At 31.5% G+C, this 18395-nt stretch overlaps 1 protein-coding gene across 1 annotated transcript in view; it reads right to left on the bottom strand.

Annotated features, from left to right (window-relative positions):
* Positions 1-13318, bottom strand: part of LOC128183600 (uncharacterized) — a 28281-nt gene extending 14963 nt beyond the window's left edge. Inside the window, exons 1-9 of the mRNA XM_052852701.1 lie at positions 13198-13318; positions 10125-10244; positions 8741-8872; positions 7373-7504; positions 6754-6885; positions 6151-6267; positions 5264-5347; positions 4496-4573; positions 4189-4305 (exon numbers count right to left, since the gene is read on the bottom strand). Coding sequence (XP_052708661.1) covers positions 4189-4305; positions 4496-4573; positions 5264-5347; positions 6151-6267; positions 6754-6885; positions 7373-7504; positions 8741-8872; positions 10125-10244; positions 13198-13318 — 1033 coding nt within the window. The remainder of the gene's footprint in view (positions 1-4188; positions 4306-4495; positions 4574-5263; positions 5348-6150; positions 6268-6753; positions 6886-7372; positions 7505-8740; positions 8873-10124; positions 10245-13197) is intronic.
* Positions 13319-18395: the final 5077 nt, after the last annotated feature.

The following is an 18395-nucleotide window of genomic DNA, read 5'->3' as shown; positions in this document are numbered from 1 at the left end:
GTAAAGATGGCTTAAAGGCAGCTTAAAGACTATCTTTAAGCCACCTTTAAGCCACCTTTAAGGACAACTTATAGGTCCTTAATGTCCAAACTTCTTTAAGCCACCTTTAAGCCACCTTTAAGCTACCTTTAAGCCACCTTTAAGCCATTAAAAAAAATTTAATTCAATATTGTGCTTAATTTCCAACAAAATGTATTAACTTTATGAAAGAAAAGGTATTAAAACGGCTTTTCTTCTAGAAAGAAAAATGAAAAAAAAAAACAAAAAAAAAACCGGCCATGGCGAGAGTTGAACCCAGGACCCTTAGTTTACTAGCATCACCACAAATCCTCTGCGCCACGGCAACTTACATATATATGATCGTTTTTATATCCTATACATCAGTGGATATTGAATCACTGTATTGAATGTGTTTACTTGAAAAGATTTTGACAAACCATTCTGTTTGTAACAATCAATTATATCTAATTTATAAATTACATGCATGCATGTATTAAGAATGAAATACGGAACTTGGTCTTCAGTGAACAAAAATATATTATACCTAAATGGAAACCGTTAGGTTCACTATATTAGGCTTTCTTACATGTAGTTAATAAATTTAAACCGAGTAGATATACGTTCATCTTATTTATAGCTATAAAAATGTAAGAAAGAAAATGAAATCATTTCATTTATTAAATGCATTGATACTATTAGGGTATTTGTTCAATTTCCCGGAATTTCCCGGTTTTCATGATCGCGGCGCCGTTCCAATATGTTTAAATATTTACATGTAATTGTATGTACATGATTTATAAACTATCAATTCTATAACAAACAAAATTACCAATTACCGGTGACGTATCTACTGCATATGGCAATTGCAAATGACTTGTACATACAATTGTATGATGTGCCAGGCCGGGTATATTTTACATATTTACCCTTATACATATATTTAAATAATCAACCTCTATTTATGATCACCGGTACATTAATTAATTAGCCTCAAGATTTTACTCTTACATACATGTATCGTTAATTTGTAGACGTAACATCTTTGAAACCCAGAGCTAGGAAATAATACTTTGAAAATAAATTACAAATGTAAATTAACTTTTATTCATAAGACTTATCGTATACTCGTACATACTAAGATTCAACGCCTTTAGAAACCCTGACGTGCACCTGGGCACACGACACACCTGTTGTGTATATCTTGTATATTCTGTGTTAGTTCCAGGGGTTTTCTTAAGTTGGACAAACAATAGACTTTAATTAGATATACACAAACATGCACCTGGGCACACGACACAACTGTTGTGTATATCTTGTATATTCTGTGTTAGTTCCAGGGGTTTTCTTAAGTTGGACAAACAATAGACTCTAATTAGATATACACAAACGAACAAAACTATGTCTAGACAAACAAAGCGGTAATATCCTGCCCGATATAACAAAGGCAGTTGAGAGTCTTTTCATCTTTAACATGTATCTAGCAGATCTAGAGTTAGAAATAATGAAAAATGAAAAAAAAAATACAAACCTTAAACCGATTAACAAATTAAATCATGCATTTTTGGTTCATTATCTTTATTTTGTTTAATAACCGGATGAACTGAGAGAGAGAGAGAGAGAGAGAGAGAGAGAGAAAGAGAAAGAGAGAGAGATTTTTTTCACCGATTAATTTATAATAGGAAACAAACATACTTTAATTAGTTTTATGCACATATTAAGATACAGAGACTGCGCTCATCCCTACAATAATTTTGAAACCCCCAAAAAATTATAAAGAATTTTATAACGGCAATCTGTGTCCATCGGAGCGGTGCTGATGATAGCGATCTGTGTTTAATGGAGCGACGATTAAAACCGCCTGGAACACCCCCCCCCCTTCCTTGGAAATTATATTATCACTCGGATGACCCCCTCCCATCTCTATAAAAGAGCTTTTGCATTTAATATATGTTTTTTATTGTTCAGCTTGATCAATATTGACTTAAAGGCCACTTAAAGACAGTGTAAAGGCAGTGTAAAGAGAGCGTAAATGCCACTTAAAGATGCTTAAAGGTGGCTTAAAGGTGGCTTAAAGAAGTTTGGACATTAAGGACCTATAAGCACTTGCTTAAAGGTGACTTAAAGGCGGCTTAAAGGTTGTATAGCCTTTAAGCTCTCTTAAGTCACCTTTAAGCCACCTTTAAGGACTTGCTTAAAGATGGTTTTTCGTCCTGTGATAGCAAAGAATTGTCAGCTCTGTAAGTGGCTTATAACTCAAAAAAATGACTCTCAAATTTTGGTTACCTATCAAAATTACCTTCCTAAAGCATTGTGAACATTTAAATCGAAATTTTTTTTATCAATTTGAAAATCATTACCACACCCCTTTAAAACCAATTCTTGAGGAAGTAGCAAGGTAAATATGCAAGCTCAAGTTGCCCAATATTGTGGATACTTTTTCACAATTTATGAAAACTTGCTGAAGTGTCTCAACTTCATGTTTACAAAATAAGCAACAGTCAGAGGACACCACGTTATTTATTTTTAAGTAATAATTTACAGGTTGATTTCTATAAAGTAATCTAAGTTGTAACTATTATAGCTAACTGCCTTTGGTTGTCTTAAATCATACATTAAGAGCATTATTAACACATATTTCGGCTTCATATTGAACAAACTTTGATTCCCACTTAGTAATGGAATTACGTTACTGGAGTTTATGTTTATACACTTCATTAGTACATTTATTATGCAACAACAAAGATTTATTATATATAAGTATATTTAGTGTATGATTTTTTTTGTAAGAAAACATTTGAGTCATTTTGAGATGCCATTTACTACACTGTTATAATGCATAGTACAGATATTCATATCTAATATATGTTGATAAATATCACAGGGTAAATGATTTCCATTCACGTCAAAAAATCACTGATTATTTTGACACCTTTCCATACCGGCTTTTTATGAATAGTGTTCTCATACCCACTTTATTTTTTTTTTATTTTAAGTAATTTGTGAACAATTTGAACACCATTAATAGCTTCAAAAATATCTATCCATGATTTTTTGCCTTTGATCAACCCTTTTCGCCATAAGCATTTCAATGACATAATAAATTTTTGGCACGGGTGTTAGCACAAGGGTGTCATTGGTGTGGGAGGAAGCCGGAGTACCGGGAGAGAACCAACGTATCCGCCATACCCTATCACATACAACCACTGTCGATCATGAGGATCAAACTTGGGTCGCATGCAGCGGTTAGAAGCGAGTACATTGTCAACTACGCTGCTTGGACACCAAACACCACTAGTTTAAAACAGTTTTCAATAGAAAAAATGTATTTATGATATAATTTAATAATTTGTCATCCGGGTCAGCATGTATACATGTACAAATAACAAAAAAATGCAATAGAATTAAAGCTAAATGACGTTTTAAATCGGTACATGTATTTGTTATTTGCATCCATTTAATAAAATAACCGTGATTTTTTTTAATGATATAATTAATTAAGGTGGATTATGTCAAAAAGGTGAAAAATGTGCACTTTTGAATTTAAAAAATCAAAAATTTAAATGCAATGCGGTAATTACGAACAATGTTCAAAATCAAAAGTCCAAACGAAAAATTCAAAACAGGTGCAGAGCAAACACGGACCTCTGCAAAAAATAGGATTTGGATCAGGTGTCATAGAAGAGGGACCGGTCACATTTGCTGTGTGCTCTTAATCGGAATCGGGAAAAGGAAAGAAATCCGACAATTTAGAGAAAAATAATTTCCAAACAAAAAGTATGGAAAACGTAAGTCAGTATTTGATCTAGCGGAAAATTGTATTTGCTGACAAGGTCGTTGTATAACCTACGAAAAAAAAATTTCAACCAAGACTGTTGATAATCTTGGTTTATTAACTAGTTTATCAGTAACTAAAAACAACTCCATATCCATTTTTATTTTTTCATTAATATCTTGTTGGTTTTTAAACTTTAGTTAATATTTGTTTGTTCATTTACAGAGTCTGCATCCCCTAAAAAACTCTTGTCCTCTTTATATTGTCTAGTTTTTCAAATCACGCGTGACAGTTTAAATAAAGCCGCTTATAGTTGAAAATCTGTTTATTTAGTATTTGCTTAAATATCTGTTTTGAAATGTGAAATTGAACATTGATCCAAAACATTGAGAAATTTATATTGGAATCTATTTTACCCGATTCTGACGCCCTCTGTGCTATTTGCGTCATGCGGTTCCAATCAACTCCTTCGGCTTGGGAGGCTTGTTGCATCGGAGTGTATATTCGAGCAGACACATTACTTTTTTCGTCTGCTGTTTGATGACATTAGTAAACATTACTTATTGACAAATGGTACCATGATATTAAATTCTTTTTGAAGATTATTTCTCTTTTATCCATAGATAAACATAGGCTTTCGGCATACCTCTATCAAACATAAACAGACGATATCTACAAATGCTAGAGCTGCTTAAAATTTTATATAGTTTTAATAAGAGATACCTTCTGATATTTTTTTAGCATGCTCCAATATTTTTTTCAATCTATTCTTCACTTCGTAAAGGCCTTGGGGGTCGGCACCTTTTTCAAAAAAAAGACAAATAACAATATAAAAACACCCAAAAAATCGGCATTCGACTCCGTGAGATTAAACATTCGTTCTAATTTTTTCAAAATTAATTTAACTCTTAGCGGATTAGAATTAATAAAACCTTATCATTGCAACGATGGAAAGGGCCATTTAATAATAATCTGGAGGTCAAAGGTAAGATAAACATCGTGCAATTCTAATATAGCGACAAACCGTGTCTCCTTTTATAGAAGAATATCAATTCAGGAAAATGATAATAACACAAAAAAATAAGTAATGACTCATTGACTTATTGGCTTTTAAACACTTGCTGTGTATGATTTAGATAAAATTAGGGTGAAAGAGATAGTTATACGTGTAAAATCGAGAATAAAGGGTAGGTTCTCGTTCTCTCTCTCTCTCTCTCTCTCGCTCTCTCTGTGTGAAAATTTATTGATACTTTCCTTGTGTATCTCGTACAACTTTATAGCAGTTGCAATACATTAACTGCATTTGTTGGTGTCGGTGCACTGTTTTTGATGTTGACAAAGCGTCAGAAAGTAACTAAATTTATCCATTAGAAATAAGGACTGTTTTTGTACCACATAAAAAGTTTTATAATGTAATTTATTTCAACTTAAAACCCATTGCCAACCCCATAACTATTTAAAATTGAATTTGACAAACTGATGGTGAGATACCTTTTATATTTTTTAAATAATTTTCGAGTTTATACAATTCATCTAATTTACTTTGCACCTCTTCACAGTTGGCGTGTTTATTACCTGTTAAAAATACAACAAATATCAATAATTAACATATAGAAAATAAATGTTATTTTGAAATATGTGACATGAAATTCAGTTTCCTTAATATCATAATTAATCTTAGTCAATCAATATTTGAAACACATGCTCAACGTCAATATAATAACCACGAAAAGTAATCATAGAATGATCATAGAATGATGATGGTGAAGTTAAAAATTAAGGTAGACAGTTTTTCTGATGTACATTAATGTTTTTTTCTGACAAGTTGGGTCATTTTTCTGCCACAGATTATCATTTCGAGCTAATAATTTTATAACCTCATTTACGTTGAAAAGTTACGCTAACGGACATTTGAAGACCTTCTATTTATAAAGTAACATAAATTTAAGAAGGTATATAGTCATATTAAAAAACCGTTTTAAGCCAATTTTGTAAAGTTTATAAAATATAGTTTTTCTCCTTGATATCAGAGGGGACTACAACCTTGGACATCACATGCAGTCAGTACAGTTAGTGTTTTTTACAATACGTGATCAATATTCTTCAATTGTAATTGCTCTTCAATGGGTAAGAAATTACTCTAAAGTGTAGATTTTAATGGGCCAGCTCAGTATTCAACAGAACATTGAGTATTTTTTTTAGGTAAAACAACAGCCCCTTAAACCCACAAATTCTTTTAATAAAGGATCGTTTTTCGACTTTACAGAGAAGGTTTATTTATCAAATGCGTTACCAGCTCGTTTTTAACTTAATATGACAGTACTTGTAAATACAAAATTATCATTGATTAAATAAAGATAAATAAGAAAATATCTTACGTGCTTTAACATATGATTGCTCCAACATAAATATCGAATAGAGAAGCCGATTGACTTCTGCTTCTGTTTGTTGGTCCATGGGTGATTGCATTTGAGTGACAGGATAACAAGCGTTTCCTTGATTAATTGATATGTATATGATATTTTAAAAATAAAACTAGTAATGCATTTTTAAAGGTTACATATAAGGTAGGTAATGATATTACTAATTATATACATGTATGGCAGTTTGAGGGAAAAAACTATTATAGCATTTTTTCTAATCTGCTTCGAAGTTCAGAAAATGACAGTTTCCTGTATTTTCCTATAGTTAATGTACCTCTATTTTGAGATGGTCCCTATAAAGAACCAAATAGACGATTTTCTTGAAACTTCACAAATAAACTAGAGTTGGTATAAATGAAATATGGTTAAAACAAAGTATTGAAATCGTATTTTTCCGCAAAATCCTTAAATTGGCTTTCTTAAAGGTTTAACAATTGCCACTTTTTCGTCTGAAATCAGCAGTATTGGAATATTCATATGGTTCAAAAGTAGACTAAAAATGTCTACAAAGTTACTGACATAATGAATTAGAAAATTATCGTCCAGCAACATTCATACCTATTCTTATAACATGCTTCACTGCCTCCGACTTGTGGTTCCCACTAACATCCTCGGACTGAGAGGCTTGGTTCATTAGTGCTTGTTGGTTCATGGGTGACGGCATTTGAGTGACAGGATAACAAGCGTTTCCTTGATTAATTGATATGTATATGATATTTTAAAAATAAAACTAGTAATGCATTTTTAAAGGTTACATATAAGGTAGGTAATGATATTACTAATTATATACATGTATGGCAGTTTGAGGGAAAAAACTATTATAGCATTTTTTCTAATCTGCTTCGAAGTTCAGAAAATGACAGTTTCCTGTATTTTCCTATAGTTAATGTACCTCTATTTTGAGATGGTCCCTATAAAGAACCAAATAGACGATTGTTTTGAAACTTCACAAATAAACTAGAGTTGGTATAAATGAAATATGGTTAAAACAAAGTATAGCTATCGTAGTTTTTCCGTAAAACCCTAAATTTGGCTTTCTTAAAGGTTTAACAATTGCCACTTTTTTGTCTGAAATCAGCAGTATTGGAATATTCATATGGTTCAAAAGTAGATTAAAAATGTCTAAAAAGTTACTGACATAATGAATTAGAAAATTATCGTCCAGCAACATTCATACCTATTCTTATAACATGCTTCACTGCCTCCGACTTGTGGTTCCCACTAACATCCTCGGACTGAGAGGCTTGGTTCATTAGTGCTTGTTGGTTCATGGGTGACGGCATTTGAGTGACAGCATAACGAACGTTTCCTTGATTAATTGATATTTATATGATATTTATAATAAAACTTGTAATGCATTTTTAAAGGTTATACTGTGGTAACTAAATATTCACCCGAACAACTTTCAAAACGTGTTTTTCTATGGGTAAAAATAATAAATCGTATCTGCAAAGAAAAGCATTATCTAAACAACGAAAAACAATTTTGGTTTTCTGTGCTTATAGTCAATAAAATGTATGTTTTGTGCCCTGAAGAAGAAACTGATTGTCCCGAAAATCTGACAATTGTAATTGCTAGAGTCAATTGCCATTTTAAGTGTTGTATATATTCAGAATACTAGCTAAGTATTAACTTATTTTCATGTAGTATGTAACCGGGTACCATCACTTCAAACGAGCTATTAGTTATGGAGGCCGACTTTATTTTTCATTGCGCATGTTTTTGTGCATTCTAGTATAATACAGTAGATTTATACTTCTTATGATATTATTTTTTTTTTCGATATCAAATATAAAATTGAACACTTAAACACTAAAACTAAATGCAGATAAAAATATCTAATTTTTGAAATTTTATAACTATAACAGTTGTTCCGTTTAGCGATAGAAGAGAATCGCCATTGCAAATTTAAGACGTTTAATAAATTGAAACTTAAAAAAGAAGTAAAAATTGTATGGCGTTGAAATTTTATACATAGAATGATGCTTTCTTCGAAAACATATTCTTTATTTTTTAGTAATCTTCATTCGCAATGTTCCAAATATATAGCAAAATTTAGTGCATTTATTTATTTTGAAATGTTCCTCACAAAAAGTCAGACAGTATTTATTAGTGTGTTTTACATATAAGGTAGGTAATAATATTACTAATTATATACATGTATGGCAGTTTGGGGGAAAAAACTATTATAGCATTTTTTCTAATCTGCTTCGAAGTTCAGAAAATGACAGTTTCCTGTATTTTCCTATAGTAAATGTTCCTCTATTTTGAGATGGTCACTATATAGAAACAAATGGACGATTTTCTTGAAACTTCACAAATAAACTAGAGTTGGTATAAATGACATATGGTTAAAACAAAGTATAGCTATCGTAGTTTTTCCGTAAAACCCTAAATTTGGCTTTCTTAAAGGTTTAACAATTGCCACTTTTTTGTCTGAAATCAGCAGTATTGGAATATTCATATGGTTCAAAAGTAGATTAAAAATGTCTAAAAAGTTACTGACATAATGAATTAGAAAATTATCGTCCAGCAACATTCTTACCTATTCCTAAAAGATGCTTCACTGCCTCCGACATGTGGTTCCCACCAACATCCTCGGACTGAGAGGCTTGGTTCATTAGTGCTTGTTGGTTCATGGGTGACGGCATTTGAGTGACAGCATAACGAACGTTTCCTTGATTAATTGATATTTATATGATATTTATAATAATAAAACTAGTAATGCATTTTTAAAGGTTATACTGTTTGTAACTAAATATTCATCGGAACAACTTTCAAAACGTGTTTTTCTATGGGTAAAAATAATAAATCGTATCTGCAAAGAAAAGCATTATCTAAACAACGAAAAACAATTTTGGTTTTCTGTGCTTATAGTCAATAAAATGTATGTTTTGTGCCCTGAAGAAGAAACTGATTGTCCCGAAAATTTGACAATTGTAATTGCTAGAGTCAATTGCCATTTTAAGTGTTGTATATATTCAGAATACTAGCTAAGTATTAACTTATTTTCATGTAGTATGTAACCGGGTACCATCACTTCAAACGAGCTATTAGTTATGGAGGCCGACTTTATTTTTCATTGCGCATGTTTTTGCGCATTCTAGTATAATACAGTAGATTTATACTTCTTATGATATTATTTTTTTTTTTCGATATCAAATATAAAATTGAACACTTAAACACTAAAACTAAATGCAGATAAAAATATCTAATTTTTGAAATTTTATAACTATAACAGTTGTTCCGTTTTGCGGTAGAAGAAAATCGCCATTGCAAATTTAAGACGTTTAATAAATTGAAACTTTAAAGAAAAAGTAAAAATTGTACGGCGTTGAAATTTTATACACAGAATGATGCTTTCTTCAAAAACATATTCCTTATTTTTTAAGTAATCTTCATTTGTAATTGTAATGTTCTAAATATATAGCAAAATTTAGTGCATTTAATTATTTTGAAATGTTCCTCACAAAAAGTCAGACAGTATTTATTAGTGTGTTTTACATATAAGGTAGGTAATGATATTACTAATTATATACATGTATGGCAGTTTGGGGGAAAAAACTATTATAGCATTTTTTTCTAATCTGCTTCGAAGTTCAAAAAATGACAGTTTCCTGTATTTTCCTACAGTAAATTTTCCTCTATTTTGAGATGGTCACTATAAAGAAACAAATGGACGATTTTCTTGAAACTTCACAAATAAACTAGAGTTGGTATAAATGACATATGGTTAAAACAAAGTATTAAAATCGTATTTTGTCCGCAAAATCCTTAAATTGGCTTTCTTAAAGGTTTAACAATTGCCACTTTTTCGTCTGAAATCAGCAGTATTGGAATATATAAATGGTTAAAAAGTAGATTAAAAATGTCTAAAAAGTTACTGACATAATGAATTAGAAAATTATCGTCCAGCAACATTTTCTTACCTATTCCTAAAAGATGCTTCACTGCCTCCGACATGTGGTTCCCACCAACATCCTCGGACTGAGAGGCTTGGTTCATTGGCGTGTACATTTGTGTGGACCATCCTCGACCTCTCCCGGTTGCTTGATGGAATTGGAAAAAAACGATTTTTATTGCAATCAAGCCATATCATTTCTTACTATTGCATTCATCACTGATGAGATTATGTGTATACATAAAATATATGTGCAAAAACTTTATTTCTCGCGACTGGTAGCACTTTTTTGACGTTTGGTGAAATACCTCTTATCATTCTTGATAGGTTATTTAGTACCATCTAAGTTTTCCTTTTTTATCACACGTACAAGTAAACATACACGAAAGTAAGATTTTTCTACTTTAAATTGTATTTGTTAACGATTCTTTTTAAAACAAATCAACGTTAAAATGTCCTCTACAGCATATATCATTTTCATTACTTTTCTCTAACATTGCAAGGGAGATATTTTAATAGGAATTCTCCTCTTTTTTGGCATTATGATTTTTTTTTTATCAATTTCAATTTTATTATTTAATGGATATAAATGAAAATTAATATTATATTATATAAAAAATGTGGCCATATAGTAAAAATGTATTATATCTTAGAAAATCTTCTCGACTCTTATATATTTTTGGTAAAAATTAAAAGCATGATTAAGATGTCAATGAACCCCTCTACCAAAATTATAAAACTCATGGCCCCTGGGTCAGGGGTTCAGGCTATAGGTTGGGGCCAATTTGGCCATAAAGTAAAAATGTATTAAATCTTAATAAAAACTTCTTCTCTGCTCCCAGATATTTATTTTTTATAAACTAAATGCATGGTTATGATGAATTATAGGTTTAATAGTCCTTTTTTAAACATTTCAGGCAGAAAGGCAGTTGTTATTATAAAGGACTATGTGCGGTTTTATGCATTTTTTGCCCCCAAAATCAAAGTTTTAGAAAGAGCTTTAAAACTAAGGTTAAAGATAGTTAAAATCATATTGGAAATAAAGATGTAAAACGTTATCACCATAGTGACGTCATAATGTAGAAATGACGTCATGGATATTGCATTATTTTGATAAATTAATGTTCTGTAGCAAAATATGGGTGTTTTCCGATGGTTTTTCGACTGGAAAACATCGAGCGCAGGCTTGCTTAAGTACCATTTTTTTAGTATAATGTGTATAACTATCCGAAGAAAAAAAAAATAAATTAAATTTGCACTTGAGCAGACCTGCGCTCTATACTTCCGAATGTAAAAAATAGAGCAAAAATGAGAATATTTTCATTTGTTTGCAAATTTGCGGGAATAAGGTCATTTAGGTGACGTCTTAGATAAACAGTGAATGAGCAATGATGACTAAAATCAAGATTAAAGTTATAGGCATCCTCCATACAATGATTTGTGAAGATTTTATTTTTATACGATACTATTTAAAAATTGGTTGAAACCGGGGGCAGATATTTGACCATACTGCACATAGTCCTTTATAATTTTTCTATTCAAGATTGAAACCTTTTGAGACAAGGTGTAATCTGTTCTGTCCTAGATTTTTTAATGAAAATTTTTTCATGAATTTTACTGTTATAATTATTATTTTAAGATACAAAAATAGAATATTTACCACACCGTTTGTATTTACAGGGGGTCATCTCAAAGTTTGTAAATTTTTAACATAGGACACTGTGGGTTTTTGCTTGAAATGTATCACTATTGCACATATTTTCATTTTTTTTAACTTCTGTCCTTTTTCTGTTTTACTTATCAAATGTATTGTTATAAGGCATTAAATTGTCAAATAAACTGAACCCTTTTCACGTTTTCGACCCGAACCTAAATATAGCTTATACTTCAAGACATTTATGTTTATTCTACAACATAATATCCATTTTACGCCTCAAACGAGCTATTTCAACAAATTTTGCTAATTATCTGCAGTATAAACTATTACGTCATGGCGTCAACCAAGCAAAATGATGAGGTCACAATGCGAAAGCGTGCATACTCGAACTGTACTCGGCCTCGTTAATTAAATGCATATATCTGTATGAGATTCCTTGAAAAGTTTGTTTATGGGCTATAGTATAACATATCAGCTACTCAGGTTACCGTTTAGGCCTATTGGTCTCTTGTTTCCAATTGTTATGTAATTCGATGAAATTTGTTGGCTAATTTATGCAATCATAAACTTTAAGATCGGAAACAAATTTCAAAATCATTTTCATCATTGGCTTTTTACATAGAAATATCCTAAAATTATCAAAATATTGCTAAAATTAACATTTCAAATTTTAGAGTTTTGTCACACAAGCAGTTCTTATTTTTTTTTATATAAAATTTCATGTAACAACCTTAGCATTTGCTTTATAATTAATAAATTTCATGGCCATTTTCTTAGCATTCAAAAGAGATACTACATAAAGAATTACCCCTACCCCTTATTCTGGAATTATGACTTTTTGTGACAATTTCTGTTCTGAACCATCAAAAAAGTATAACATTCTCAAGATTTTTTCACTAACAGAATAATAATCAGAATATATATAAAAATTTTACTATTGATTTGTTTTAATATGAGCTTTCCATGAAGTAGATTGCTACAATCTGTAATAGTTTTGTAAATGTAAACATTCTAACTAAGTTTGGATGATATATATGCTAACGCGTTGAGGTACCAACCACTGACACACCAATGTATCATTGTTACCTTGCAATGTCGATAATTTAGAGAATGCCTTACTACATCTAAATAGAAATAAACGTAGAGGTCGTTAAAATGTTTCATTTTGATTGTTTTGAAATGCCTTTGTTTGATATTTATAGGGGCGATTTGAGGATTGTTTTAATTATACATTTTAGCTTAAATTTTCTGTAGCATTTCAAATATTTTTTAAAAAGGGGATTCAGGTATGGAAAAACCTTGCCTCTATATCTGCAAACCGTATACACAAGCTAGGACTTTCAGTGTCTTTTAAAATGAAAAAGGTTCTAATAAAATGACAGATTTTAATCCCCCTAAATTGATAGATTTGATATAGAAATTCATCTAACATCAACAATCTTACCTCGTTCTGGAGTATCCGGCCATTGTTGCGTCATGCGAGTCCAATCAACTTTTTCGTCTTGGGAGGCTTGATTCATTTGTCTGTACTTTTCAGCGGACTCTTTCTCATATAGGGTGAACATGATATAGTATTGACAAAAGGCAACATGGTATTGCATTTTTCAGATTAAAATTAATTTATTTGTATCTATAAATAAATTTCAAAATACAAGCAATCCCCCCTCCCCCCCTTTGACACGTTCTCTGTTAATGTCTTTCCACTTCTTGATCAGATGAAAAACGTTTTATTTTTGATTCTCTATCCAATCTATTTTTATAGGAATAGTTTCATTCTATCACGCATTTAAGGACGACAGTCATAATAAGCTTTGCACAGATATATCGCACTTCTAAAACAAGAGGCCCATGGGGCCACATCGCTCACCTGAGCAACAATAGCTTCTTATATGGGTGTTCAAATGATATTGTGCCATATGGTCCCTTGGTAGAAAAACAAAGAAAGAATACCAGTAAGTAAACTGTATCCAAATTTTGCACTTATTTCCCCAGACTTAATCTTCGACATTGTACCCTTATGAAATACCATTTTTACCAAAAACAAGATCCTAAGCAAGATATAAAACTAAATTTCTGGTAGGAGTACACTGTTAAATTACAATTCCCTTTATTTTAGTTCTGCACCCTCACTTTATAAACGATCAAATTATATATGAGAATATGCATATAGGTTATATTCATCTTCAGCTACCTTGTATTAGCTCGTTATTGTATTTTATTAAAAAATTCCTATATGTGAAAGGAAAAAAAAACTGTACCGCAAGGCGCTCAAAATATAAACATTAAAAAATTTAATTGGTTTTCCGCATTATAAACGATTGTTTTTTACCAGGCATGAACTCGTGTGACGTTTTATAACCTCAGTCACTTGATCGATGAATACACTCGAATGAAAAATGTTGTCATGTGATATGTTAAAGAACTATTAAATTAATGCATAGGCGTCGGAACTAGTGGAGTTTTTTTGCAAAGTTAGACATAGCCGTACTCAAATTCCTTTTTTTTTTTTGCTTGTCACGATCTGTCAATATTCATATGGATTAAAGTATATTATAATTGAAATAATTTCACCGGTTTAGAATTTTCTTTCACAGAATTCAACCAAAAAATACGTTTAAAAAAAAAGTTTAAAAAAAGACCAAGGTTTGTAGTTAACCCACTAACCCATTGCGCTACGCCATAAGATATCGATGATGGGAAAGAAACTATATAAAAAATTATACTTGATTTTATTGTTTATTTCGATAAATAATACCACACAACATGAAAGTGTCACATACCACATTACTTGTAAGTAATGAATTTTCTAATTATCAAATTAAATCTATTCATTTAACAAATTTTTCAAAAGAGCGGTCCCCATACAATTCGCCTCAGTTTAAATCAGCCAGTACCGGAATTGCATGCTTCCAGATTTACTTTTTTTGCGTACTGTGTCATCAAAAAGTGTTGTACAGAGCCACCTTAAACAAAGAACTTTCGTTTTCGATATGTAATACCGAACCCGAGTTAAACACTAACTGACCGCGATTATCTCTTTGTTTTCGTAAATTACTCAAACTTGAAACAGAATTCGCCTATAAGTTTTTCAATTTATATTATCCTTTCGATAAGGGTTATTTATGCAAAATTACGTTGAATTTGACTCATTAGCTCTAGAGATTTTTTTTATATGCACCCCTTTTTCTACAATTTTGAGGTTATCTCCGTTTTAAATAAGGATCAGTCTTTCATTTCTGCAATTTAATATCACCTTTCTATAGCAATGATTTGTGCCAAATTTGTTGAATTGGCCGAGTGGTTTTAGAGAAGAAGTTTGAAATGTGGATAGTTTACAGACGGACGGACAGACGGACAAACGGACGGACAAGCGGACTACGGAGAAAATGTGATCAAAAAAGTTCACTTGAGCTTTCAGCTCAGGTGAGCTAAAAAGTTAATGCTACAAGTACTGCAGTCTTTTTCCTACGTCACAGTCACAAAAACTCAATGTAAAACAAGAAGCACATGGGCCACATCGCTCACCTGAGCAACAGTAGGCATGACAAAATCAGCATAAAATTCATTATTCAAAATATCTGGAGAATGTGGAATATGTAGATTCTGTATAAATGAAACTTCCACCCTATTTGATATTCTTATGTTTATAATCAGGTCTCAGGATGCTTTTTAGTCATATCGCATGTTGAGCATTTCACTTCTCAAAATATTCCTAAACAATTGTCTATATACGGGATGTAAACCTACATCAAACTCTGAACCCAAGAATTGTCCAAGGACTTAAGGGTGTTATTTACTCAGGGTTTGAGCTCTCAAATTCCGATTGTTAAAAAGTTCAATGTAATGAGTAAAATTTGTTCTAAACACAAAAAATATTTATGAAATGAATTATTATTGACAAAACATTCAATGGTTTTACTTTATTATGGAATTAGGCTCAAACAAAAATTGAATTTTAGCCAAACAGAGGAAATTCAAACTATATTTGGCAGATTTTGTTTTCTGCTAAAAGATTTTTGGCAGTAGTCTAATATTAAAAGTTAGGATTTTATATTTAAGTCTACGTATTTTTGCATATTTTCCGTTGGTTTTACCTCACTTATTCATTAAAACAATCTCATGGCACGAATAATAATAATATTGAAAAATGCTTAAAAACGATAAAAGACATATTTCAAAATTTTGATCATTGACCTCATATAAATTTTATGCCAACAAAATAAGGCCAATATAAGTAGTTCAATATCATAAATGTTTTTGTATTATCATCATTCAATTTTTTGTAAAATTGAATCAAAAATGGGTAGGGATTTGAAAACTGATAGAGGAAATTCGAATTGAATTATTTTTAAAAATTGATGCTGAAATCTTAATGTTGTGTACTTATTTAGTACCACTACCATTCGTAAACTGTATCTTATTTTTTAAAGTGTTTAATTATTTGTAATAATTTCATAAATAAGAAAATCTCAATCGTAGTGTAAAATTTTATGGGATTTTTCTTGAATTTTCAATAAATATTCAAGGGCCATTAACTCAAAAAGTAGGTCATTGACCTACTTTTCTGAAAGTGAGAAATAACAATACAAGCAAAGGTCTATAACACACAATAGATCGTTTTTTATTATCATCAGTGGATTTTTTTTTTCATTCTGAGTAAACGTCATCCTTAAGTCTTAACAATTTTAAAGAATCAGCAATATGTCAAAATTCATGCATATAATAAAAAAGGACAAGAACAAACCGTCAAGCATCTCAAAAATCCATAAAACGAAATACAAATTCAAAACCAAGCCACACGGACCTCCAAAAAGATAGAGGGAAGATCAAGTGCCAAGGAGGAGTAAGCATCCTCTGCTGACCGGTCACAACCGCCGTGCGCCCAATGTCTTATCGGTAAAAATGAATGTCGTAATTTGGGGAAAATATCAAGATCGGGAAAAACGGAAAAAATTCGCGGACAATAAAAGAAATCCATACGGTAAGATTTTATTTTTTGTGAATAATTAAAATGTTTTCCTTGTACAACTTGATCCCATCCTAGTCCTACAAAATTTTTATTTTTCATCGAATTTGAATCTACACTATCTGATATTGCTTTCATTTATGTTACTGCTTTTCTAAACAAACAGTTTTTTAGATGATTTTAAGGTTTTTCTCATTTCTATGTAAATATTTGTCCCACCCCCACCTTCAGTTGGAACCCAATCCAACCCCTTAGAATCATGATTTGAAAGAAAACATGAATCTACACTACCCGATGATGCTTTCGCACAAGTTTCGGCTTTCCAGGCTGATTTGTTTTTGGGAAGAAGATTTTAAGATGTTTCTCTATTTATTCTTATGTAAACATTCGACCCCCCCCCCCCCCCATGGGCCCCACCCTACCCCCGGGAGTAATGAGTTTCTTAACTTTGAATCTACACAAGCTAAGGGTGCTTCTAAATAAATGTCAGCTTTCCTGGCTGATTGGTTTCTAATAAGAAGATTTTTAAAGAATTACTCTTTATATTCTTAGGTAAAAATTTGACCCCCCCCCCCCCCCCTCATAATTTGGCCCTACCCAACTTCTTGTTCTTGTGTCATGATTTGAACAACTTTGACTTTACACTTCCTGGGGTTGCTTTCAAATAAGATTTAATTTTCCTAGCCATATGGATCTTGATATTTTTTGAAATTTACTCTATATATTTCTATGCAAAAATTTGACCCCCTCCCCCCATATAGGCCCAGCCTTTCATCGGGGATCATATTTATTCAACTTTAAATCTACAATACCTGAGGATGCTTCCACATAAATTTCAGCTGTCCTGGCTGATTGGTTTCCGAGAAGATTATAAAAGATTTACTCTGTATATTCCTATGAAAAAATTTGACACTTCATTGTGCCCAAGCCTACTTTTTTGGGTCATGATTTGAACAACTTTGACTTTACACTACCTAAGGGTGCTTCCACATAAGATTCAACTTTCCTAGCCATGTGGTTCTTGAGAAGAAGATTATTTAAATTTCTCAAAACTGTTTAACAATTCCTAAAATATCCCCTAGTGAAAGGCCGTGGTCATTAATTTTCATAACTTTGAATTCCCTTTGCCTAAGAGTGCTTTGTGCCAAGTTATGTTGACATTTGCCGAGTAGTTCTGGAGAAGATATTGAAATGTGAAAAGTTTACAGACTGACAAAGTGTGATCAAAATAGCTCACATAAGCTTTCAGCTCAGGTGAGCTAAAAACGGTATCTGACACAATATCTATATGTTTACTATATCAATACACCATGCTCGTTATATTGTGCAAGTAGTGGCTGACTTTACTGTAATCTAACATTCTCAAATACGCTTTAAACATTGATTCACTTTCAAAACTGTTTTAAGGGGGTGTCAAAATAAAAACTCTCTCTCTCTCTCTCTCTCTCTCTCTCTCTCTCTCTCTCTCTCTCTCTCTCAATTTGTTTTACTGTAAAAATATGAAATATATCTTTCATTTAGGTTATGATCGAAAATGATAAATTTGAGCTCTGTTTCAATAAAGTTATACGAGAGCGTGATTTAAATAAACGACTGCATTTTTACCAAATAAAACGTTCTTAAATGTATTTTATCTTAACTTAATGTTCACTATTGATGCTAGAACAGCTTATGGA

This window comes from Crassostrea angulata, chromosome 5 (genome assembly GCF_025612915.1).
Source record: "Crassostrea angulata isolate pt1a10 chromosome 5, ASM2561291v2, whole genome shotgun sequence".
Lineage (NCBI taxonomy): Eukaryota > Metazoa > Mollusca > Bivalvia > Ostreida > Ostreidae > Magallana > Magallana angulata.
The sequence above is the reverse complement of the archived record's forward strand: the minus strand, read 5'-3'. Positions and strand labels throughout refer to the sequence as shown.